The following is a 27038-nucleotide window of genomic DNA, read 5'->3' as shown; positions in this document are numbered from 1 at the left end:
AATTTGTTATCTTGCTATCCAAGCCTTTGTGTGATATTGTCTATATTGCTAGTGTTTAAGATGCCATTGATAGACTGAATTTTATTGTTGCTGATCAGAATTTTTTGTAAGTCATACAAGCCCCTTGGGATGCAGCAGAGGGGTATATAAATATTTGTAAAATTTAGGGTTGCCAGGTCTGCTTCCAAAAAATAGTGGACAAGTGGGGGGGGGGTTAAGTTGTAAAAAAATAAAAAAAAATTACAATTATATATTTTCTTACAAACATTTTAACACGTATTAAAATAATCACTTCAAAACTTTACTTAAAATTCAAAACATCAAATATAATAATATGTAAAATATTAAATTACATTTTACTTTGCTGTCGTGTGTATTTTTTATTTGACTGCGCAGCTTTGATCAATTCTTTGTGTTTAAGGAATAATTCTTTAATTTCAGTACAACGTTGAGAAATATTAAAAAATATACAAAGTTCACTTCGAACTGATACAAGCAGTCGGTTACGTTCGTCAGTCCACAAATTTCCCATGACGGTAAAAATTCGTTCAACGTTTGCATTTGATACCGGAATTGATGCACAATACTGGAACAGTTTCAGTAAACTCGGAGCCGGCTCTTTCTTGAAAAAGTACGTCCACTTATCAAGGGATGAATTGCCCTGCAGATGAACATAAACTTCTTCTAAGGCAGAAATTTCATCGAAGAGAGTGTTGGGTGGAAGTTCTTCTCGCCATGGTGATAATAACCAGATGTTCCTCATTTCTTCTAAAGTTGGAGGATTATTGCGATCAATTAGATTGAAACAATTTAGAGTCTCATATACTGAATTGATGAAATTATACCACTTTTCTAGGTACGCAATGGCTCTTTGATACACGTTGATGGCTTCTTTCTTGAACTTTTGCACGGGATTCTCAGGCAAATGTTTTTTACATAAGGCAAATAAAATTTTCATTCCAAAAAACTGCTCATCGTATTTTTTTTTGCAAAGAATCACGCATCTTACACATGATAATGTGAAGATCACATGCAGGAATTTTCTTGCTTTCCAGCTTCAGTAGAGTGTCTTGCATTATTGACATGAAGAAGTGCGTGAAATATAAATACAATTCTGAAATTGTTGGTTCATCGTCCTTTGCGAGTTCATTTTCCTGATCCGAAATAAGGTTCCAGATAACCTTATGGCACTCATCAGATCCAAGAGAAATAAAATACGATTTTAGAGGTATCCAGTTTAAAAGAAGTCTTTCGACCGCTTTAAACAAACTTAACCAACGTGTTGGAACATGGCGCAAAACTTCATGGAATTCTGACTCGCAAAACTCAAAAAATGATTTCAACTCTTCTCGTTTCTTCACAGAATTCGAAAATTCGGCAAAAACCTTCAGCACTACATTTTCGATATCAAAAGATAACTGCTTTAATGCATTTTTGCGCTGTTGTGTAAAATGTGATTATTGCAATGAGCATTCGATCTTTGTCTCATTCTAACTTATGAAAAAAAAGACAAAACGCGATTCTCCTATCCTTATTCTCTTAGACTTTACAGCTTTAGATTACGTACCATTTCATCATAAAGCTTTTGAATAAAAAAAAAATGTCCACTATTTTGTGAAAAAAAAATAGTGAACATAATGTGAAAAAAGTGGACTGTCCGCTCAAATAGTGGACACCTGGCAACCCTAGTAAAATTATTAAATATGTGCTTTGGCTACAGAAGATCATACTTCATAGAGTCTGTAGTCGTTTTCTCGACTAGAGCTTCGTTATCAAGCCTTTAACACCAAATTAGTTTTGTCTCTTCCTGGAAGGGTGTGTTTGAGGAGTGTCAAATGTCACGGCAACATCATGTGACTATCATGACTTTTTTCCCCTTCGCTAAACTGGGTGTGGCCGTGGCCAGCGCATGACAGATCTGGCCCACAGGCAGTGAGCTTGACACCCGTGCTCTTGAGAGTCTATATATTAAGTTAATGATATTTATAAATCATTGCAACATTTAAAAATAAATTAGAGCTTTTTTGAATTTATTTTTGAAATGCTACTATGTTCATTTCAGTGATATTTTAGAGTCATGATTACATCAAACATGCATTATGATACCTAAACAAGGTAATAGGAGGCTATTAAAAATGTTTTCAGTGTTGCATCCAGTCTTATGAAATACAACTGCTCCTAAAACTTGAAAAAAACAGAAAAGAACAAATTGAAAACATTAATTTTAATGACTGTCATACTAAGTTGTTATTAATCAGTTAATTCACCACCATTGTGAGTTGTCCAATATTTCTTCACGCTTGTGTTTTGCTTTGCTTTAGAATCTCCAGGTGCGTAGGCTTTGGTCACACAGCTAAAACTACTCATTAAAATACTGTTATCATAGTTTCAAATTTCAAATGTTAAACGCTTTTATAATTGTTCTAAAAAAATATATGCAAAAAATTCCTGCATTGCCAAAAGTGCACATATCAGGCTTTGAAAGAATCCAGCTGGAGTTCTACTCACAATTTTTCTGATTGTTCAGGGTTAGCATAGATAAATCCCAAGCTTTTATATGCCTTTCTTGCAATGCTTAATCATTTGCATCCATCTTTCATTAAACAGGCCCTTCCACAGACTTAGTGGCAATTTCAACATGCCACTACCTTAGAATTGTAATACCAGAAGAGATTATTTGGATCATTATGTCCTACTCAGAGTAACAATCCAAATTAAAACAATACAATAAATAGCTGTGCAGTCTGAAATAGAGACAGCCTGTCTTCTCTCTAATCCAGGGGTGTCAAACTCGCGTTGTCACAGCGGCATCGTGATGTATCGAGACTTTCCCTTCACTAAATTGGGTGTGGGCGTGGCCAGTGCATGACGCATCTGGCCCGCGGACCGCAAGTTTGACAGCTCTAATCCTTTGTACGTCAAACTGCTCTTAATATTAGCAAGTTTTTTGTCTCATTTCAGTTTCATGCCTGTCTTCCTGTAAGTTAAATCTCAAATTCCATATTCTGCATTCTGGAATGTGTCTATGTGATACATAATGTGACACATTATGTGTCACAGAGACACATAATATCTATGTGACATTATTTCATGTACTGTATTTCAAACAATTGATAAGGATAAACTCAAGAAATCTGTACAAATTGGGAATGTCCTTTTAAATAGTTGAATGCTATATGGTGAGGGGATTGAAGGAAAATATATATTGTTTGAGTGGTAGGAAGAAAAATTAAGAAAGGGATAATAAATGATGTTGGGGAACTAGGTCATAAATCCATTAATATATCTGCAATCACAGCATAGTAGGTAAAATAAAATCACAGTGGATACATTAGAGGCTAGGGTGGTGTTTCTCAAACTTGGCAACTTTTGGATATGTGAACTTCAATCCCCAGAATTCCCCAGCCAGCCATCCTGAAAGTTGGTTCACACTTCTTAAAGATGCCAAGTTTGAGAAATTCTAGTTAGAATAAGTTCTTCTGGTTAAATCCTGCAAAAAATTTGTTGACTATCTGGATTTCCTATCACTGCTTACAAATAACAAGTTGTCAAGGGTCTACATAATGAATGTTTTGAGAAAATACCTATTTTTTTTCTAATGTGTTGCTGTTTTAACCTGATGAAAACTATTATATTAACAAATCCCAGCTGCCTTCCATGATCTTGAAGAGAGAGTCAAATATTTGTTATTCCACAAAGGTAGGATGGAAAAGATCAAAATTTGGTATCTGGAATTCTCTCCCTCTCCCTCCCTCCCTCCCTCCCTCTTTCTCTCTCTTTCTCCCTCTCTCACACACACTCACACATATTTGTAGTAGGCAGGTGTTCAGTTTTGGTTGACTTCATTTTTGTCTGCAGTAAAGAATCCGCACCGTCAAGTAATGCCTTAAATTCACTACTGAGTGAGCCAGCTGCAAAATAAGGGGATTTGAGTGTGGAAATCCTAGAGCTACAGATATATCAGGCTGAAATGTGAACTATTTTTTCTTCTATCAAACACTAGATTTAATTAAAATGTTACCTAGGTAACATTATTATTGTGTTACATAGGATCAATAGCTCAATATAACTTAGAACAGGTCTTCAAACTTGGCAGCTTTAAGACTTGTGGACTTCAACTCCCAGCTATGCTGGCTGGAGAATTCTGGGAGTTGAAGTCCACAAGTCTTAAAGCTGCCAAGTTTGGGGACCCCTGACTTAGAACAACTAAGCACTACATAGTTTATGTGTGTTTGTATGTATAACATCCAGTTTTTGGCACAGGCTAGCTCAGTTGGCCTCTGAGGAACAGCTGTCCATCACAAAACATGAAAGCAAACTCCAGACATTGAGCTGCATAGAGATCAAAAGTGTTTTCAAACATTAGGCTACAAGTCTTTTGAATTTAAAGAATGGAAATATCACATTAAAGAACTACTTATCATTCAAATCCTACGCCAAGGATCGGTTTACATACTTTGAATAGAAATTCACATAAAAATAATCAGTAAAGCTTTTTATTGTTATTATCAAAAGCATAACTATAAAAAAATAAAACCAGAACTTTATTGCCTTCCCCTTTGATTTCCTAAATTTAAAATGACAAGAGGCTCACCAAAGCACCTCAATGCTTAATACTGGCTGAGAGACCCTGGCTGCAGGAGAAAAAGAGAGTAACAGAAACATGATAAGATGTTATTGCATTCCACAGGTCTTTGTCAATACTGTAGGTCTAAAGCGGTAGTAGCAATTGGAAACCTGAATCAAGGTTTATTTAAGAAAATATAAATGTCTCCCCCTAGTGGTAAAATAAACATTAAAATAAACAGAGAGCAATACACAGTGGCCTAAGCCAAACACCTGCCTTTTGAGCTTTGTCCTAGCTAGTTGTAGATCCTAGGTTATTATTTTTAGATACTATCATATTATAATATTATAGATAAAAACAAGAGATCATGTAGCTAATGTATTTTTTTTAATTAAAAGTACTTTTGTGAAATATAATTTAACTAATCCTGTGTTTTTGTATAGCAATTCAAAACATGGATCTACATCCACACATTTGACTTCTATTCTTTATAATAATTAAGATAGTGATGTCATACAATTTAAAGGTCAGCATATAATTATAGTACATAGTATTAAAAAGCAGTTTGATTAAATATGTCATTTGCTTTCTAAAAAGGGAAGCTAGGACAATATAAAGTGACTTTTTTTTTCTTTGTATGCATACTTTTGGTCCACCAGAATTCCAAGAGCTTCATATTTCAAGAGAGCATCTCCTTGTTGATGTTGGGAATTCTCAGAAGCACCCAATCGTTGGCCCAGCTGGTGTCAAATCTCAGGCAGTTCAAAGTACATGATAGATGAGGTTGGAATGAGGCACCTCAGGAGAGGCTGGCTGGGATTCAGGGCTGGCAATAGGAGAAAGGGGAACAGCGTCCTGGGGAGAGAATCCTTCCTGATCTGAAGAAGAGATTCTATCCACTATGCTGGATAAGCAGTCCAGGCTGGAGAGGGTAGTGCTTGCTGCTTCTGAGGGGTAGGCTGAGAGGGAAAGACAAAACAGCACTTAGTGGAAAGAGATACAGTGTCAAAGTTTGATGCTACTTCCTGAGTTGGTCTAAACCAGCCACTGCAGATGTCACATGTGTTCCTTCAAGCCTGCCATCTCCATTAATAAAGGAGAATCCAGGGGTGAAATCCAGCAGGTTCTGAGAGGTTCTGGAGAACCGGTAGCGGAAATTTTGAGTAGTTTGGAGAACTGGCAAATACCACCTCTGGCTGGCCCCAGAGTGGGGAAGGAATGGAGATTTTGCAATATCCTTCCCCTGGAGTGAGGTGGGAATGGAGATTTTGCAGTATCCTTCCCCTGCCATGCCCACCACGCCACACCCACCAGGCCACACCATGCCTACCAAGCCACACCCACAGAACCGGTAGTAAAATAATTTGAATATCACCACTGGGAGAATCCATTATTTCTCTCCTTCAAGCTATTTGTCAGCTTTTGCTAATGCATGGAAACATGTCCTTTCCGATCATTTCAATTCAACTGCCTAGATTTACGCTGATGATTGAGGTGACATTACAACACCCAATGATTATTGGAGCAAATTTGACTAATGTTTAGGAAACAATGTTCTGTTTGTTATGTGAAGCCATTGGTTAGGCCTATCCTCTGGAGCAGTTCTTCCAACATCCTCCAAAGTTTTGTATTACAGTTCTAGGAACAATTAGTCAGAAGAGTCAGCAACTGATTAGGGATTCTGTAAGATACCCTTTAGAAAGAAAAACCTAACCCGAATGTGTCAACATTTCATATATTTGAAACCTGCCATCATTCTGTCTTTTAATTATTTCTTCTCCCACCTAAGCATACACAGTTCTTTCCATTTTTGTTTATGGGACTTGGATCAAGAAATTACATAAAATACTGTAGCTGCATAAATCAAGCTGCATGTAATCAAGAAATTACATAAAATAGCTGCATAAAATATTGTATATTATTTATGCATTCCACTCGGTATACTTTTAAAGAGAAAGATAGCTAACAGATATTCGAATCTAAGGTAACTGAATTTCTCTTTTCAAAGTCTACCATGTGCTACCAGATATTACCAGAGCAGCTACTGGATTATTCTATCTAGTTGAGTACCTCCGTTTTTACACTCTTAATGCCATCCTTGGAGAGTGAAGATCTGTGAGCCTTACCATTTTGGAGATCAGAGCAGTAACTCCTGCTATAAGTGCTGTTCCTTCTGGACCACAAGGGACTGCTGCATTCAGTCTGAAATAAACAAGAAGTCATGAGGTTGGGGCTTTCTATACATTAAAGGCACTGTCAATTGGATTTCACTTGCCAGAATATCTGGAAAGAACTTGGACAGATATCAGGAATATCTGGATGGATCTAAGTACAGGGCTGAATGTAGTCCAATGTAGTCTCACAGAGGATGCTTTCTGGTTGTGCAGTTGTTTTATGTACTGTGGCTCAAAGCAATAGCATCTAGACTTATATATCACTTATATAAGTGCTTCACAGCTCTCTCTAAGCAGTTTACAGAGTCAGCATATTGCCCCCAACAATCTGGGTCCTCATTTTACTGACCTCAAAAGGATGGAAGGCTGAGTCCACCTTGAGCCTGGTGAGAGTTGAACTGCCAAATTGCAGGCAGCCGTCAGTCAGCAAAAGGAGCCTGCAGTACTGCATTCTAACTACTATGCCGTGTTATTCGAACAACTAAAATCTTATAATAGGGTTCAGTTTCAATACCTTATGCTTTGCTTCTTATTTTTGCTATCATTATATGAGTACAGCTTCATATCACAGATCAGATATGATTCGCTGTGTAAAATACGTTCATTGCATTTCACAGTTGCATTGAATTTCTACCAATTGTATGTTTTTTTTAATAATACCCATCAAACAACTGACACTACCCAACTGTTAGGAAAGGTGCACCCTGTATTTCACAGTAATCTGCTAAAACCAGTAGGTGAGGCCTCCATTCAACCACACCCATTCCCATTACCTGGTCCCATGGAGGTGGGAGGGGGGACCCATTACGAGATTGACTGATATTGGACTCCTGACTCCCGAACTGGGGTCCACTGCAGTTCCTGGTTTGATGGAAGGGATATCCCGATACAGAAGCCTCCTGGGTAGCAAGCGGAGACATACGGGCAGCCCATCTGCTCAGGAAGTTCCATGGGGAACAGCTCCACAAACCGTGGGGGGGGGAATACGGGAGGTCGGGTGTAGTACTCTTTTGCTATGTATCCTCACTAAGTTTGCTTATTATCTTCCAGGTGCGGCCCTGGTAAGAGGGGAGCCACTTGTCAAACCCCAGTTTTCCCTCGGGGTTTGCCTTATCGGAGGGGGGAGGGAAGCTCCTGATGTATGGGGGGTTTATGAAGCCAGTGGCTGCAGCGGCGTTATAGAGAACCTCCACTGGAGCGCCAATCAGCTGCGTAGTTGGGTGGCGGTGCAGCACGAGGCAACTGGAATGCCTGATGATCAGCTGTGAGAGGAGGCAAAGGTGTCGGCCCAACAATCAGCTGTGAAGCCTCATGGATCAGACAGGTGAGGATCCAAATGGCTGATCTGAGACACAGCTGTCTTCTGGAAAAGGCCTGCACCGACATAACTGCGCTGGGAGGTGGATGCTCCCAGCGCTGACTTTATTTCCGGATTGCATCTGTTTCATGCTTATTGCTTTTTGGAACTCATTTGTGTGCCTGAGTCCAGCTTAATAAACCCAGTTATCAACCACACGAGTGGAGTTGTTAATGCTGGATTAGGTCTGGAACTCAGACCTCTTAAGAATTACTACTAATAGTAGTAGCCTTATTACTATTGCATGATTACATTTCAGATATAATAACATGCTAGGAACTGTACTGAGTGGAATCTGAGCCCATATATTTATGTGCCCACTTCCCAAGATTTAGCTACCCTAGCCATGCCAAGAAAACTCCTTTGTGTAATAAGATAACTAACCAAGCTTATCTATACTGTGGTACCTATTTATCTATTCACATTTGCATGCTTTCAAACTGCTGGGCTGGCAAGAGTTGGGGCAAGAAAAGGAGCATAGCAAGAAAAAATGGGTTTTTGCTAAATGCAAGCATGTCAATGCTTGGCATCTCCAGAGAAAATTGAAAACAACATGGCATAGAGACCATATCTTGTTTTTTACATGCACATTTTGTCCATCAAAGTTGGGACAAGCCTAGTCTTTCACTCTTTAAACTGTTGCATGCATTGCATTTCGCTAGGGAGTGCGAAAATGATAGTTGATAAGATGACAAATAGATGATAATAGTTAGATACAGATACCGCGTTTCCCTGAAAATAAGTCCTCCCTGAAAAGGATTTAACCGCATGCGCAGCCAGTCCTTGCCATTTCCTCTGGTTAGGGGTAGGCAGACAGAGCTGGAAATCAGGTTAAGATGGCAAGAGGAGCTCCGTCTTGCTCCAAGCACCCCAAAATAATAAGACCCCCCCCCCAAATAAGGCTAAGCACTTATTTCAGGGTTCAAAAAAATATAAAACAGGGTCTTATTTTCGGGAAAACACGGTATATGAGAGTTCAGACTATCTGATCTTATATGCATTATTTTGTATCATGTATTTTCTATATAGCATTGCTGTTTTGTTTTAAATTAAATTATCTAACCAGAATCATCTTAATTTTGGGCAGGGTCTAAATCTAAAATTGGGACTATAATAATCTGATGTTGAATTCCTATTAAGGTAATTTCTGCATTTTCTGAAAAATAATAATGTACAGATGTATCAACACGTACGTACAACTGTATAACTAAAACATCCACGAAAATAATGCATGTGAAGAAAATATTGTTACTAGGACTACTCAAAGGTCATACACATGGGTAAACATTTAAGATCAGAAAGTGACACTTTCCCAAAGTGGTGTTACAAAGGAGTGAGGGAACTGCCTTCAGATTAGGTGTTCATGGTTGAACACCAAGTAAACTTTACTATGGCTTGTTTGTGCTCTCTGCATTTTTCACATGCTTCATCCTGGCCTAATGAGTTTTCTGAAGAAGAGTTTTGAAACAGTTAAGAGCAAGACCCATCAGAGGCACTTTAGAACTGAAGCAGACGGCTTCTTAGCACTTACACTGAAACACAACTGTTGTTTCACTCAAGCTCAAACAGGAAAACCTGGTGATGTCATGAACTTCAAAGCAAACACTTTAACAGACTCAGGGTCAAGCTCTTGCCGTCAGGGATCTATAACTTTAGCAAACAACACAATCCTACCAATGGACAATCTGAATAAATCCCACCAAGGAAAATCCCACCACAGCCTGTCAGTTGCAACCTCAATATGCCTAGAATAATCACTACCTACACATCTTTGAATCAGAACACCTCTGAGATTTAAATAAACAAGTTTATGGTCAATGGCCCTGAATATTAAATCAAGAGATCTGACTCTAATCCTTGATGGATCTGGCTGGATCACTAAGCTACCCCCATCCAGTTAACTCCCCTGGGAAAACAGGGAAATCTAGTGCAGAATTACAGGAAACTGATGTATGCAGTGAGGTGCAGTGCAGTTCACTCCCAGAGAAATTAGTACAAGAATTTCCCAGAGTCACTTGAAGACTTTGCCATTTGATAAGATTGCTCACAAGGAAATTTGAAGGATAACAGCTTGCCCTCCCAACCATTATTTTTTACACTGCAGCCTTACAGCTCTTCCTCAGGTGTATGAGCTAGACTAGACTACCGTATATAGTGTTTCTTAACTTCAGGAACTTTAAGATTTGTGGCCTCCAACTCCAAGAATTCCCCTGCCAGCTTTGGGGTTGGAGTCTACACATCCTACAATCGATGAGCTTGAGAAGTCCTGCATTAGATAAATGTTCAGAAGGTACACTTGTAACTCAAGTGCACAACTCAATCTATTCAAAAAAAAAAAAGTAACGGGTTAACCTCATAATTGTTCTCTTCCTTCTTTTTGTATCCAGGAAGGCTGTCTTAAATTGTGGAAGGATGCCTAAATTACGTTTTGATCATATATCCAGCAAACAGAATAGGAAAACAAAATGTTGCTGTACCATAAATTTCGAATGAATAATCTTACACTGCAGTAGTAACATGCAGCATATGGAGATATTATGTCATGGGACATTTAATGGGACAATTAACATGCTAAGCCACAGAACAAAGAGACTCCTCTGGAAATTTGTCTCCATTTTCCATTTGCAGAACATGGACCAGCAGCTAACAATTCATTTCAGAGAATTGTCAAAAGGAAATATCAGAATGTTTTTTTCCCCAAAAAATCCCCCTTCAGAGAGTCATCGAAATAAAAAGATTGTGATCCACCACGCTGGTCTTGCCCATCTACTACACAAATAGCACAATTTTATTCCCACTTACTAGAATCAAAGTTACCATATAGGCTACTCACTAAAGCTTTTCATACCTCGTGGAATGAGCCAAGGTGGATGCAGAGCCAGAGAAAAGCAACTCAGAACCACCGATTTCCACTGGACTCAGAATTCTAAGGGCTCGGCTTCCCATGGGAGCTCCTGTAGGGGCCATCCCCATCCTCCACGGTTACTCCTGCTTGCAACCTCCAAACATTCGGAACTGCTTCCAGAATCAGAAACAAATCTGCCTCTGGGCTCCGGCCTCAACCTACCAGGCAGCCCTGCGTTGCATTATGGGAATGTCAAATCCTGCCTCAATCCCGGGAAAGCTTCGCTAAATACCCCGCGATTGGGAATGGGCCCCGGGATCGGACGGAAAACAATCACTACTATTGAAAAAAAAGAGCGACCAGGAACAGGTGAGGCTGCAGCGAACGGGGCGGAGGGGGCTCCGAGAGAACCCCGGGCCGTTCGCTGCAGCCTCACCTGCTCCTGGTCGCTCCTGCTCTCATTCCGGAGGGCCGGGATTCCGACCTTACTTACCAGGCCGTCGGAGCAGCTGGAGTTGGGACTGGGGGGCTCGGAGGAGCCGGGCGCGGGCAGCCCGTAAAACTGCTGGACCTGCTCCCGCAGCAGCTCCTGCAGGCTCTCGATGTAGCTGATGGCATTGCGCAGGATCTCCACTTTGGGCAGGCGCTGGGCGGCGTTGGCCGAGGAGGTGCAGCGCTTGAGCGCCTCGAAAGCCTGGTTGACCTTTTTCAGCCGCCGCCTTTCCCGCAGCGTGGCCGCCTTGCGCCGGTCGCCCGGGCTCGCTTTCTTCTTGCAGGCTTTGCAAGCCCAGAGCAGGCAGGGGCCGGCCTGCGAGTGGCCTGTCGGGGCGCGGACGTGCTCCTCGCCGTCCGAGCTCCCGGGAGGCTCCGCCGAGGGCTCTCGGAGCATCCTCTGGGCGAAATCCTCCTCTTCTTCTTCCTCCTCCTCCTCGTCGGGGGAAGGGGCGAAGGGCGAACTGCCGTAGAAGAAGCCGCCCGAGGGGGGCGAAAACTGACAGCCGTCCATCCTCTCTTCCATCCTCGACGCTGGGCTGGGGCATCGGCGCTCTGGAACCGGCCGAGCGGCTCGCCACTCTTTATATCCCGGGTGGGCAGCCTCGCTAGCAGCACCGTCACGACCTCTGCTCGAGGGGAGTCCCCCGACCCTCCTCTCTCTCTCTCTCCCCCCCCCCGCTTCTCTCTCAAGGGGCCCTGCGCTCCTCTGGCGCGGATTGGCCGCTGCCTTTTGCCAAGGCGCGGATCCAGGAGGTGCAATTAGTAACACTTTAAAGATCACAAGCAACAGCAGCAGCAAGAAAAACACAAAAGCGCAACCGAGAGGCGAGGCCGCACTCTGGCAGCTCGACGTGCTGAAGCGACTCCACCGCCCCCCCTTCAAAAAAAAAAAAAAGCCAGGCGATCCGAAGAGTAGCCGAAAACTCCTCCCTGGCGTCCGGCTATACTACTCTGCGGTAAAAGTAAGAAACTGGTTGGCGGCCGTGAGCAAAGCCAAGCGATCGCCTCGGTCCGTTAAAAATAAAGGAATTTTATCCAAAAAAGACTAATCCAAGATGGTATACAGGTGGCACCTTCCTCCCGCCCGACTGTCCAAAATGTTTCCTGGACTCTCCCCAAATTGTTGGAAGTGTGGGGAGCTAGGTACTTATTTCCATGTATGGTGGACCTGTCCCACAGCAACTGAATTTTGGAAACTCATTCAGAGGTGGTTGTTAGAAATTACTGGTTACAAACTACAACTGAAACCTGAATTTTTACTTATTAAACATCAGGCCAGATAATATAGGCACTAACAAATGGTATCTAATTGTCTATATCACAACTGCGGCTAGAATATGCCTCACCCAAAACTGGAAGGGTAAAGATCTACCCTCTGAAAATATGATTATAGGGAAAATCATGGAATGTGCAGAAGCCGATAGGCTAACTAAAATTTTAAGAGATCAAAAATATTTTTGATTTGCAATATCAAAATATTGCATATTTCCAATGCTGGGACCTATGGTATGTTTGCTTAGATAACAGAATAAAAAGAGGACAATGCTAGATTAGACTTTTATTTTTTATCTGTTTATTTAGATTGAATGTTATTTATTGTGTAATGTTCTCACCGTGATCTGTTTGTCGACAAATCATCTGTTTGTACTTCTTTAAAGAAATAAAATTTATTTAAAAAAATTAAAAAAAACAAAAAAGGCTAATCCATAGCAAATGATTCCCCCCCCCTCCTCTTTTCCTTCTATTACTATTGATTAGTAATTGAACAGGGTCCTTCCATAAAAAAGACAGAACTATTATCCCGACTAATATAGAGGTTATTATAGAAGTTGACGTGGCGTTTAACTTTCTATTGCTGGATCCATTTAGCAATTTTCCAAGCAGGGGGGGAGGGAAATTACGTTTTCTTCTTTCTGGAGGCGGAGCGAAACGAAAGGTTAAGGATAGCGGGCGAGTGAAACGAATCCCTGGAAGCTCCTCTCGCAGTCGAACAGAGGCTGGGGTGCAAATTCAAAGCTGGCTTAATAAACCAGAGTTCGTGGGTGGCGCAGCCCAAAAGGACTTCCGAGAACTTCCATTCTGACTTGCTCAGCCCTAAAGTGACTTTCAGAGCCTGAGCAGGCTAGGATGGAGTTCATGCTGCCCCGGAGTCCTGGGAAGTGACAGGGCTGCCCGGTCCTTTAGTTCCGAGACAAGGCGTTGGAACCCCAAAGCTTCTCCTGCGCTCCCACCCCCGGCCCACAGTCCGCTCTCCGTTTCTTGTGCCGTCGCAGTTTGCCAAGAGGCAATTCTGTGAAAAGGCGCAAACTCTGAATTTGCACCGTTACCGATGTGTTCCAGCTGCTGGCGCGGCCTCCGCCCCCGGTGTGCAATTTCTAGTCCCGCAACCTCTAAGGAACATTACAGAAGCTTCCCGGAGGCCCAGGCAATTAAGGGAAGAGGGAGGGGGCGTTGGGGGGCCATTAGTGGGTAATGATAAGACATTTAGCAGGCAGCGCTTGCCAAAATCCCGGGACCCTTTAGCCCTTAAGGTCACGTGGGATCCTCCTAAGAAAACAAGCGGCTCCCCCTCAAATTCAAAGAGCCTGAGTGGCGCAGCAGACTAATGCTACTATTTAGCTTCCAGCTGCCTGCAATTACTGCGAGTTCAATTCTCACCAGACTCAAGATCCACTCAGCCTTCCATCCTTTCTAAAGTAGGTAAAATGAGGACCGGTTTGTGGGGGCAATAAGCTGACTTTGTATAAAATATACAAAAGTATGAAGGCTATTGCTTAACACTTTGTAAGCCGCCCTGAGTCTCCAGAGAAGGGTGGCATATAAATCAAAATTAAAAAAAAAAATTCAGTGCAAAGTCAGAGTACAACATGTGGACAATGAGATTGGCTGAGCCTCTTTCGTTCACGCCCCACCCCACCCCACCCCCAACCAGTGGTGAAATCTAAAATTTGTTACTATCCATTCTGTGTGTGTGTGTGGGGGGGGAGGTTTGGTGGTAATATGACTGGGTAGGCGTGGCCAATTTTTTTTAAACTTTTAAAACCATTTTTTCTACCTCTTTAGTGAAGAGGTTGTAAAAAATGCTTTCAAAAGGCTCTGACCATCCCAGCTGAGTTGTCTGATAGGCAGAGGCTTTTTTTTCTTTTAAATGCCTCTGACAATCCAAGCTGAGCTGCCTCATTGGCAGAGGATTTTAAAAGAAAAAAAAAGCCTCTGATGATCCTACGGCTCAGCGGGGTGGGGGGGGCATGGGTGGAAGGGCAGGGATTTTTGCTACTGGTTCTCCGAACCACCTGCCTCGAATCGGGAGCATTTCACCCCTGCCCCCAACTCAATACAACTCACAGTGAAAGACAGGGGAAAAATCCCTAACCCAATGAATCCTACTAACAAACACAACCCTACCACACCATGTGAATTTATTGCACATCGCGTCGCCCCGCAAGTCAACCTGCTTTTGTTTCTCTACAGTTGCCAACCGCCAGGAGCCTTGGGGCACCTTCGAGACTGACCAATGGCACACAGCCTTGGGTTGGGGAGAGGGGGCAAGCGTCCACTGCGCCCAATAGGAAAATTGGTGTGCTGAACGGTGGGTCTGCGTCGCTTAATCCGGGGAGTGGGTGCCTGGGCGACAGAGGCGGAGGGGGGGGCACTGAAAAGAGAGAAAGCGAAAGAAAATGCAGGGGGAGGGGCAGGGCCGGATTTAGATGAAAAGAGGCCCTAGGCTATTCCACTTATGAGGCCCTTTCACCTATAGTGAAAGTGTAATTTTAATTTTGCTAACAATTTGAATGTAGGCCCCTCTTGATCTTGAGGCCCTAGGCTGAAGCCTAGTTAGCCTATAGGAAAATCCGGCCCTGGGGAGGGGCTTCCTCAGTGGCAGTTCAGTTACACATGAGGGCCTTTCATAAAACATTTTCCGGCATTGCCTTTTCTTCTGGCCTCTCCCACTTCCCAGTTTATCCTCTGTAATGAAACTGAAATGCGTCTTTCAGGCTCCTTCTAATTTGGGGCTACCAGACACTTATCACAGCTCTCTTCCCACAATACCCAATTCCCAAACAATCCTAGTTCGCACGACCACCACCACCCCCAAGTTCCTCGTCGTATAGTGGGGCTTTTTCCTAAGGCAGAAATCTTCAAACTTGGCAGCTTTAAGACTTGTGGACTTCAACTCCCAGCTATGCTGGCTGGAGAATTCTGGGAGTTGAAGTCCACAAGTCTTAAAGCTGCCAAGTTTGGGGACCCCTGTCCTAAGTTGGCATAAAAGCTCGCTTCCTTGCTCACCGTCTGCTTCTTATGCAGGTTATTGAAACGTAACTCTGGCTAGGGAAGTCCACTCAAGAACAAGCGGCCTTAAATTCAAAGGGACCCACTGAGTCAATCTACCATCGCGCTATTCTGAACTTGCTTCCAAGGAACCGCCTTTGCTTTTGAAAGTCAACCGCCCATCAGGTGCATCACCCCTGTTGGCTAGGGCTATTCGCGAGTCCCCACGTTCAGATAGTTGCCTCTGCCTTTGCAGTTGCCATTTTCCCCTTAAACCAGGGTTAAACCAGAGGAGCCTGAGTGGCGTAGGAGGCTAATGCCTCCTACTAAGGCAGCATTTAACATCCAGCTGCCTGCAATTACTGCGAGTTCAATTCTCACCAGGCTCAAGGTCGACTCAGCCTTCCATCCTTTCTAAGGTGGGTAAAATGAAGGCCAGGTTTGTGGGGGCAATAAGCTGACTTTGTATAAAATATACAAAAGTATGAAGGCTATTGCTTAACGCATTGTAAGCCAGCCTGAGTCTCCGGAGAAGGGCGGCATATAAAAATAAATAAAATAAAAATAAAATAAAATAAAATAAAATAAAATAAAATAAAATAAAATAAAATAAAATAAAATAATAAAATAAAATAAAATAAAATAAAATAAAATAAAGTTAAGCCAAGCCAATCCTCTGCCTCGCAAGCATTCCGATCTGACAGTTCATTCTCCGGCTAATTAATTCGTCTTCGAGCTCAAACGATTTCATTCCGTTTTGGTTCTAGGTGACCTCACTGGATGGCCTGATGACAGGCCAAGAAGAGCCTCTGGTTCTCAGGTCCTGCCGGACGCAAACTCCAAAGCAACGCTGACCGGGACTGGATGGGACTTCGAAGGTGCTCGCTCTCCTGCTTTTGTCGGGATCTCCAAACTGAAGAAGCCGGGGAGCATTTTCAAGATGGGGAGAGCGTTGAACAAGGGAGTGAGTTGAATGGCCGACCTGCGCCTTCCTCTATCTGTGCACATTCCGCCCAAAAGTTTATGCTTTCATTGTATCTTTACTTTTAGCCCGGCTCATTGTAAAGATTTGTGCTGTGTTTTGCCCCACGAATAGGCTGAAAGTGTATGGGTGAAAACGTTTTGGGGTCCTTACCAGTGGTGGAATTTAATTTTTTTTACTACCGGTTCTGTGGGCATGGTGTTGCGTGGTAGGCGTGGCTTAGTGGGCGTGGCAGGGAAAGGATACTGCAAAATCCCCATTCCCTCCCCACTGCTGGGGGAAGGATATTGTAAAATCCCCATTCCCTCCCCACTCTTGGGGGAAGGATATTGCAAAATCCCCATTCCCTCCCCACTCTTGGGGGAAGGATATTGCAAAATCTCCATTCCCTCCCCACTCTTGGGGGAAGGATATTGCAAAATCCCCATTCCCTCCCCACTCTTGGGGGAAGGATATTGCAAAATCTCCATTCCCTCCCCACTCTTGGGGGAAGGATATTGCAAAATCTCCATTCCCACCCCACTCTGGGGCCAGCCAGAGGTGGTATTTGCCGGTTCTCCGAACTACTCAAAATTTCTGCTACTGGTTCTCCAGAATCTGTCAGAACCTGCTAGATTTCAACCAAGAGAGGCCGGAAATCCCGAAGTCGTCCCAGGCAGTGGAGACTCCGGCATTGCTCTGGCACTTGGCATCTTCCGCCACTTAAACCATAGGGATGGGAATCGGTTGCATCCAGGCGTTTCAGCATGGGGTGGTCAAAAAAGTCAAGGTGGCACGGCACACACACACACACAAATGGCCGCCACCTTAACTTTTTTTGCCCACACCCTAGGGACACCCTGGATGCAACAGAAAGCCCCTTCAATGCCTTAACCTTTGCTTGCTTATCGCAGCTTTCCCTGCCCCGGTGGCGTCCACTTGTCCTTCGAATAAGTCGTAAAGGTGCTTCTTCCAAGAGGCAATAGGATTTTCTTTTTTCTTTCCCTTTGAAAACGGGTCGCTTCTCATCCAATAAAACGTCTTCAGTTATAACTAAATATAGAATATTCTGAGTCAGAACTGAAGAAGCTTCCTGGATGAGAAGAAACGTTTTCAAAGAAAAAGAAAAGAACCAAGAAAGTCCACTTGCCTTTTGGAAAAAGCCCCTTTGGGACAACCATGAACTGGATGATTGAGAATCTCCATAGACAAGTCCTTTGAGTACATTTCCCATCGTCCCCAACCAGCGGGGCCTCCACTTCGTGTTCCCATGCTAATAGAGGATCCTCGCCAGATCCTGTTTTGGCGGATGCATCTGCGGGACAGGAAGGCCGCTTCTCTTGCCGGGGGTTTTCGACCCAGCTGCCAGAAATGTCTTGGGCCAGCCAAGGAGGGCAAGTGATCTTCGGGCAAGCGGAGGGGCAGGGAAGGGAAAGCTTTTGATCGCGGCGGCGGCTGGAAGACTGAAGGGCTTAGCGAGCTTTCCCGCCCGGCGGCGAGTTCTTCGCCTTGTTTCACTGGAGATTTTGCAATTTCCTTCCCCCTAGAGTGGGGAGGGAATGGGGATTTTGCAATTTCACTGAGCACATCGTAGTTCCTAAACTACGTGTTAATTGAAACTCCCTTCCCATAAATATTTCACGTGCAGTTCCCCCGGAACCACACTTAACTCGGTCAAAGGATGCCTAGTGGTCGTATTCGCACGACGTCCTAAGTTTGGATAGATCGGTGGTGGTTTTAAGTTCGTTGTGCGAATCTATTGTATGCCTTAAGTCAGTGTAGGGTTACAAACAAATGCACGGAACCGGAGAACGGGTTGATTTCCTATAAAGTTAAGTGAGTGGTACGAACTCGCCCTGTTTCTAAACATGGGTCAGATGAAAAGAAAAGTCCATGTCTTGAGGATTCCGCGGCTGTCTCGGTGGCGCAGCTTGCAGAATCGAAGCGAGCGTGAGTTTCAGGTGGCTCTTTGAAGACTGTCAGTTGTTGGGTGCAATTAGAAGGGGAGGTGGTGTTTGTTTGTTTTTTAAAAAAGTCAAATTGAGAAGTGAAATTCAAGTGTGGTAGACCAAATGCGTACGTCTCGACTTGTGTACCCGTGTGAAGCTATGATCGGAGCCCTCAGCTTCCGTCACTCAGTCCTGATGGGCATTGTAGTATGACAAGAGTGGAGAAAGCGAGGTTTAGAAAAATGAGAGGCGGGTTGGTTCTAAAGCTATTCCCCAGCAGCCAAGGAAACCTCCAGCTGCGTTTCCTTCTCCTCTGGGACATTTGCCACCAGAGCTCAGTTTTCAGCCACCCAAATGAGCGAAGCGGGGGAGGGGCCGCAGCTTCTTGGCATCCCCCCCCCCGCGTGCCCAGGTCCTCCCTTCCCCAAACTCGCGCACCTAAGTCAACACAGCCCTACCTGCTCCAGGGCTCGGGCTCAGGCTGGGCCACCAGCTGCAGAAGCCATCGCCTTAGGCTCCGGCTGGCGAGATCAAAAGCGGTCGGCTGGAAGAGGTCAAGCGGCCCGGGGCTTAGTCCTCCGGCGAGGAACGCCACTTTGCAGCCAAAAAAAGGCCCCCAGTTTGTGGAAAAGCCGGACGGAGCTGATGACCTTGAGTTCCTTCTCCGCGTTCTCTTGCTGTTTTAAGGGCTGGAACGCCTCTCACGACGGACCTGCAGTATAAAAGATTTGGAAGGTAGCCGAAAATTATGGGAACCTGCTGGGCGGATCCACAAAGGTGGGTGCTTGTGAGTTTCCTAATAGGAACAGAGACCTTTGCTCTGCTCTGACTCTTTTTCTCTGGTATCCCAATCAACTGGGTTTCCCACCCCTCTCAGCCATACTCATCTGGGGGAAAGAAGCGTTGGCATCCTTCAGTCTCAAGAGACTATATGGTATCGTGTTCTGGAAAGAGGTCCTAAAACAGCATCTAGTGTGTCTAAAAAGGCCAATTCAAGAGTGGCAATCCCTTCCACACTGAGGGCAGATACATTCTGTCCCCTGCCCAGCCCCCAGATTTCGCTGGTTCCGGGACTGCCTCTTTGCCTCAGCCTGCCGAACAATTGGAGAAGGCCATGCTGCGTCCTTAGCCTCCAAGCTGAATGATTGAAGGTCAAGGTTTCCCAGTTGTTAATGTCCATTCCCAGGGCCTTCAGGTCCCTCTTGCAGCTATCCTTATATGCAGCTGTAGTCTCCCTCTGAGGTGCTTTCCTTGCACTAGTTACAGGAGATCTTTTGGAATCCGAACATCAGCCATTCTCACGACATGCCCCAGCCAGCTTAGACTTCACTGTTTCAATAGCGTATACATGCTAGAAATTTCAGCAGGTTCCAAGACTGCGCTATTTGGAACTTTGTCCTGCCAGGTGATGCCAAGAATTCGTCAGACAGCGCATATGAAAGGTGTTCAACTTTCTCTCCTGCCGTGCGTTTCTGGGGAGAAAGGTTGTCCGATACCTCTGGATCCAAAGACTGGGCCACCGGTGAGCTCACCTGCCAAATCAAAGGTTTCTTCATGGTACCTCACAACAGCGCTTCCTTTGAGGCAAAGAAGGCAGGGGTGGGACTAGGGCAAATGCCAATCAATGAAATTTTAAAGAGATTAAACAAAAGCAATTAATTTTATTGAATTTTTATGCCACCCATCTCATTAATAGGGCGACTCTGAGGGGACTAATTAATTAATTAAATCATTAATTAATGGTATGTACTGATACTGAGGCACACTTCATAGTTTAATAAATTCATTAAATTAACCATTACACAGAGTGAATGGTATAGGTCCCGAAAAATTTAACGGAATACTTTTAATTTAATAGAAGCCTTCCAGGGATGAGGAACCTGCCTTCCTCGGTCCCCCACCCCAGCGGAACTACAAGGCCCAGGATTCCTCTGTCCTGATGCTGTTATGCTTCAGTTGTTCTCTCCGTCCCCCGTTGCCCAAAAGAAGATTCAGGAGCACTTCGAGGAAAGTGCAACAGAGAAAGTCCCGGATCCCTTTGCAAGACCTCCGCACCCGCCCTCTTCCTGAAGGAAGTGCAGGGAAAAAAAACCCGAGTGAAAGTCAGACTTAACTGTCTCCAGCCCCAGCCTCTAGGATTTTGTGCTTCCACCACCATTGTGAGGTCTTTGGCTTTAGACTCGAATAAAAATTGACATTGAACGCAAACACTTTCATTCCAAACCCTTCGGCTGCAAGCGGGGGAGGGGAGGGGGAGCTGATGGTTGCGGGCAAGGGTGAAATCCAGCAAGTTCTGAGAACCAGTAGCGGAAATTTTAAGTAGTGTTGGAAGAAACATCCTTCTGGGTTCTGCTCCAAGTGGGGAAACAGACACTGGAAACATGGAGACTGCTTGGAAAGATGGTTTAATGGTGGACAGGATCACATAGCTTGAGTTCCTGAACAGAAAAAGGGCAGATACAGTAAATCCTTGGGTTTTTATGCTCTCTCTGGCTCTGCATTTCTTGGGGCCCCGAAAGAGTATCCTGATTGGTTGTCAGACTCCCAGGGGGTGGGGGCCTTGCTGGCTGATGGTCACATGTGCTTCCCAGGTCACATGTGGTGAGTTTCTGCTGCTATTGTGTAGAGGGCTAATCCCATCTTTGGCAATTCCTACTATGGCTCTGCCTGAAGGAGGCAGATCTTTGTTATGTAGAATAGACTGGCCCAGGCCTTAATGGCCCATTGACAAAGGGTGGGGGGCAGGAAGATGGGAGCTGCTTCAAAACATGCTTATCCCAGGGAAATATAATATTCTGCCTTTTTCATATTTCCTAAAATATTTCACTCTTCCAGGAAAGGGGTGGGTGCTAACTTCCTACAATCCCTACTCTTTTTTTTTTCAAAACGTGAGTTTTGAAACAAGTTCTTGGCAAAAGATTAAAATTGATCACATCAGGGAGGCTTAATGGGTGCTTTTAATTTTCTAATGCAAAGGGGAAGGCATTGATAGAGGCAACAGAAAAGGATTCCTTCAGTGGCTTCCAAAAGCTTTCAACCATGAAGGTCTAGCAGCCAGGAAAAAATTTCTGGTAAGAATTTTACAGTATCCAATTTTCCATGCCAATTAATTTCAGACTTCAGATATTACTTTCCGTGAGCTTCCAGTCAGGTTTCAAGCAAACACATGTCCCAAAATTTTTCACAGCCATGATTTTCCTTTAAATTACAGGCTGCCCATTTCATGGGTTGGTTACTAAACCTGCCCTAGCTCTTACTGTGGTGCATCCAGGATTTGTGAGTCCAAATTGAGGTTAGCCAGTGTACAACATCCATTCCTTTTTTTTTTTTTTTTGGGTGTTACACATAATGAGCCCTGGGATTTCTACTCATGAAACCACCAGTGCAATATATCTTCCTTTACTGGGCAACTGGGCAGCATCATTTGTGAGTCACAGTCAGGGCTTGGGTTTTGGAGATCACTTTTCTGCTATCACTTCAAGTGAGGGAATTGCCTGAGGGGGATTGCTTCCTTCCCCATGGAATTAGCAGGGAGATATGACTACTTGGGCTTTTAGTGCTACAGAGCAAAAACCAACCTAGGAGAAGCTTTGTGTGGAGGTAAGGGAAGGGATAGTTTCAATCTAATTCTGAATAGTGTGTCTCTCTGTGTGTGCATGTGTATGCAGCTACTTTTACAATACAGACAATACAAACATTTTGGACATATTTCTCCTCTCCACCAGACAGAAATCTAGAGTGTACATAACTTGCTGTGGCAATCACTCCCAAATACAATTCTTACAATAAACTGATTACAATATAAATGAGACAAGAAAGAAAACCTTACAATGAATTTCCACCCTCCCCCCATAGTCTTTCCAGCTGTCTTCTGGGAATTGAAAAGAGTCTTTTGGTCTTTACTTGTACATCTCAGGGTCTTTTCTTTCATGTCTGCTGGATAGCATGCTTGGTGGTAGGGCTGGTCAGTCAGGTTTGGGAAGATCTGCTCCACTCTGGTTGCTGTGATGACTTTCAGTGGAGGATGGATTCAAACCCAATTTCTGGTTCAAACTGATGGAAGGTCTCCTTTGGAGGCAGCATCTGGATCCATGTGCTCTGCTTCCACAGGTTGCAGAGTCCTTTGTGCAGGGCTGAAAGACATTAGAACAGGGTCCCCTCCCCCTTTTTGTGGGTAATCTTCCCAGGAAAGGCATTGTAACAGGATTACAGATGGGGGGGTGTAGATAGCTTGCAGAGTTTGAAAAGAAAGAACACAACAGTATTGCAGTTACTAAACAGATGATACAGTTTCAACAAAATGAAGACACAACAGATAAGGAAAAAAACTGGATTCACATGCTTCAGGAAAGAGATGAACAGGTAAAACCCATTTAAACACATACAGTAAATGCAAGACTGATTTTTTTTCTTGTAAACAAACTTAAAACGTTTCCTCATACACTTGAGTTGTTACTTTAAGATACAGAGAGGGAAGGAGAAAAAAAACAGAAATGAAATGAAATGCTCTCTTTAATCTGTGTTTGTTGGCCAGACAAACACAGGGCAAAGGCTCTTTCTTTCTTTTTTCTCTCTCTCCCCCATTTTCATTGCTTCAACCTTTTTTTTTTCTTTTCTAACAATTTAAAATTCTTGTCTCTAGAGATCAGATACATTTTACAGTTACAATTACCTCAAGGGCACCCAAAGACACACACACATAAAACAAAGAAGATGAAGAGAAGAAAACAGAACTCTGAGATTTCACACACACTGATCATTCCCGCCATAAATCTCAGTTAAATTAGGGAAGGCACAAATCTTAAACATACCACGTGGTTGCATAGAAGACAGAGAGACAAACAAACAAAACAAACAAACAAAAACCCAACATTCCTATTTATATATTTCCCTTTTCTTTTAAGTACCTTTATTTAGCCAAATTTGTCTTCCCGGTGTTATCTCTTAGCAAAGCCCATTTTTGACACAATTTTCCTAATTTCCTTTTATCCATGCCTCTCAATATGGGCACCCGCCTGGCGTCCCAGGCCGCGAGCACTTCATCTACTGGGGTCCCCGCCACCCGCGAACTATCGCTACCCATGACCCTTTCCTTTTCTCCGGAAGGATCACTTCGACTTAGCCGGGTGGCACGCTCTCAGTTTTCAGAGGAAAAAGCTCTGGGAAGGACTTCGATTCCCTTGCGAAGTATGGGCCCCTTCCTCTAGGGAATCACCACAACTTTTCGGATCCAAAAAGGGGATCCGTGAGGACCTGCTGACCCCTGCAGCCAGGTGTGGGCACCTCCTCTTACACACACACACGCTCGCCCCGTGTCTGGGCTGGACAAAACCGGGTTTCCCTTTCACAATTTATTTCCCCCCTTCACACGCTTGGCTTTCACTCGGCTTCCATTCCTTTTAAACACAAAGTTCCACATTTGGCAACCCCCCCTTGCTTTCTCTATCCTACCGGTCATGGCTCGGTGGAGCTAGCAGTAGGCAGAGGTGCGGCTAGAGGTCACTCAAAGAGGTGAAATCAGACTGTTTTCCAGGTGGAATCCCACACACACACTTCCTCCTTCCCTTACAGAAGGTCCTGTGCTCTGGCAAAACCCCCATGCTCTCCAGACTGTTAGTCTTTCTGCGGCTAGGAAATGCACAGAGAAAGCAAGATCCAGCTGTACTTGGGAGAAGGGCCTTCACTCACACACATGCAGGCATACACAAATTTCCCATGCTTTTCCATACTTTAAAATTAAAATTTAGAGGTACTCACCTTCTTTCCAAGCAGCCTTTGAGCTCAAACTCAAAACCCCTTTAAAACCTAGTTCCAAATGGCCAAGGTCCAGGAAAACATACCCACAGACTCAATGGGTCTGCTGCTAGCAAGGGAGGCTTACCTGGGCCTGGTCCATTGGTTAGGTTAGCTTGGAGTCCCACTGGCTCGCCAATTGTTGGAAGAAACATCCTTCTGGGTTCTGCTCCAAGTGGGGAAACAGACACTGGAAACATGGAGACTGCTTGGAAAGATGGTTTAATGGTGGACAGGATCACATAGCTTGAGTTCCTGAACAGAAAAAGGGCAGATACAGTAAATCCTTGGGTTTTTATGCTCTCTCTGGCTCTGCATTTCTTGGGGCCCCGAAAGAGTATCCTGATTGGTTGTCAGACTCCCAGGGGGTGGGGGCCTTGCTGGCTGATGGTCACATGTGCTTCCCAGGTCACATGTGGTGAGTTTCTGCTGCTATTGTGTAGAGGGCTAATCCCATCTTTGGCAATTCCTACTATGGCTCTGCCTGAAGGAGGCAGATCTTTGTTATGTAGAATAGACTGGCCCAGGCCTTAATGGCCCATTGACAAAGGGTGGGGGGCAGGAAGATGGGAGCTGCTTCAAAACATGCTTATCCCAGGGAAATATAATATTCTGCCTTTTTCATATTTCCTAAAATATTTCACTCTTCCAGGAAAGGGGTGGGTGCTAACTTCCTACAGTAGTTCGGAGAACCAGTAAATATCACCTCTGACTGGTCCCAGAGTGGGGAGGGAATGGGGATTTTGCAATATCCTTCCCCCAGGAGTGGGGAGGGAATGGAGATTTTGCAATATCCTTCCCCCAGGAGTGGGGAGGGAATGCGGATTTTGCAATATCCTTCCCCTGGAGTGAGGTGGAAATGGAGATTTTGCAATATCCTTCTCCCAGGAGTGGGGAGGGAATGTAGGTTTTGCAATATCCTTTCCCTGGAGTGAGGTGGAAATGGAGATTTTGCAGTATTCTTCCCCTGCCACGCCCACCAAGCCACACCCACAGAACCGGTAGTAAAAACAAAATTGAATTTTACCACTGGTTGGGGGGGGCTTGGGTGATGATGGTGCAGCAATAGCACTTAGTCTTATACACTGCTTTATAGTGCTTTACAGCCCTTTCTCAGGGCAATGGTGTATAAGGGGGAGAGAGAAATGAACAAAAATTATTTTTCCTCCTTAATGAGAAACCTTGAAATCCCCCTTATTCCAAACATTTTCTCACGTTACCCTGCTTTGCTAACGAGGGCGGGGGAGGGAGACCGTATCACACAGAGGGAGACTGGGAGGAGGGGCGGGGGAGAGAAAGCTGCCTTAGGAGGAGCCGTTCAATATGGCAGCTCTTTCTTCTAAGCGTTCTTAGTTCACACCTAGACCTGCCGCTACGGCCCTTCACCTAGGAAAAATATTTATAAAGAATGCTTCTGCCTTCTGCTGAATGCGTATTTTATTATTGGGGAAAAAAATCTTGATCACCTAAAACTAGTCTTAAGCAAATAGTACACCATAAGGATACAAATATTCGATCCTCCTCAAGTATGTTTATTCTAACGCACAAATTGCAAAGTTGTTCAATTTTTTACATTTGGGATTGTAAGGAGCAACGCTAATGGATAAGAACCAGACGTTTCTGTATATACACGTTTACAGTTGAATGCTAAGCACGCTTACTAACGGGGCAAAACAGCGTATACAACTCAAAAGGCTTAGGAGCAAAGCGGATGTATGTAGGAGACTGCAGAGCAAGCCACGGAGAGGCCACAAAATCGGTGGCACCGTGGCTTCACCCAAAACGTCTTTGATGTTTGGGGTGTGCATAAATTGAAGGCTTTTGCATCGCCCTCAAAATAACCATCGCCAAGAAGTCTGTGTGAATGGCGGGCTAAAAAAAAAAAAAATCGCAACTCTTTGTAACTCTTCCGAGGAGAAGTGGCCAACTCAAGTGGACGCCCAAGAGAGACAATATTAGATAAAGACCAGGACACTTTTGCAAACCTTTTGGGACTCTTGTGCGGGTACTCGAACATTGAAGTTAAGGACGCGTTTCCTAGGAAGTATTCCCTGAACTTTCTCCCCACCTAAGAAGCCTACAAGTGCAATCCTTTGATATAAGTCATCATTCCTTTTACAATTATGATTTATTCTGCATTACCAATAAACCAGATCTGAATTATTGTAGAGGAAATTGCCAACTGTGGATTTCCCTCCCTCTCCCTGGTTAACTCTGAATAAGTCGTGAGAAGAAAATAACTTTTTCCTTTTTGAAAAAAAAAATCTCCGAAGTAAGGAATCCTTCCAAGGGGGCTACTCCCGAGGGAGAAAAGTGGGCCAGGGGTTCCTCTGAGGGTCCGGAGCGAAGCAGCGTCGCCAGTAACTGCAACATGGAAATCCCGTCTTGGAGGTGGGGGCGCCAGGGGACGGAAGGCGCCGGCCATGCCATTGTTCCTTGGTGGTCGTCCCTCCCTGCCCCCCCCCCTTTGATAAACAAACTGGGACAACTTGGAGCGCCGTCTTGCACAGCCTCAGAAGTCGCTGCCTTTTCTACGAGCTTTAATTGGGGAGTCTTGTTTGTCCCGGTCTCTCTCTCCTCCTCCTCCTCCCCCCCACCGCTGCCCCTTAACCTCTGCCGCGGGGGCCC

General features: G+C 44.2%; 1 protein-coding gene across 1 annotated transcript; it reads right to left on the bottom strand.

Moving 5' to 3' along the window:
* Positions 1-5212: 5212 nt before the first annotated feature.
* MYF5 (myogenic factor 5) lies at positions 5213-11961 on the bottom strand. Its single transcript, XM_070947363.1, has 3 exons — positions 11437-11961; positions 6694-6769; positions 5213-5526 (listed from the first exon to the last, which is right to left on the bottom strand). The coding sequence occupies exons 1-3, from the start codon at positions 11959-11961 to the stop codon at positions 5330-5332; spliced, it is 798 nt and encodes a 265-aa protein (XP_070803464.1). The 3' UTR covers positions 5213-5329.
* Between the last annotated feature and the right edge of the window lie 15077 nt (positions 11962-27038).

This window comes from Pituophis catenifer, unplaced genomic scaffold (genome assembly GCF_029215685.1).
Source record: "Pituophis catenifer annectens isolate HBS135680 unplaced genomic scaffold, rPitCat1.0.hap2 SCAF_7, whole genome shotgun sequence".
In the NCBI taxonomy this organism is placed as follows: domain Eukaryota; kingdom Metazoa; phylum Chordata; class Lepidosauria; order Squamata; family Colubridae; genus Pituophis; species Pituophis catenifer.
The sequence above is the reverse complement of the archived record's forward strand: the minus strand, read 5'-3'. Positions and strand labels throughout refer to the sequence as shown.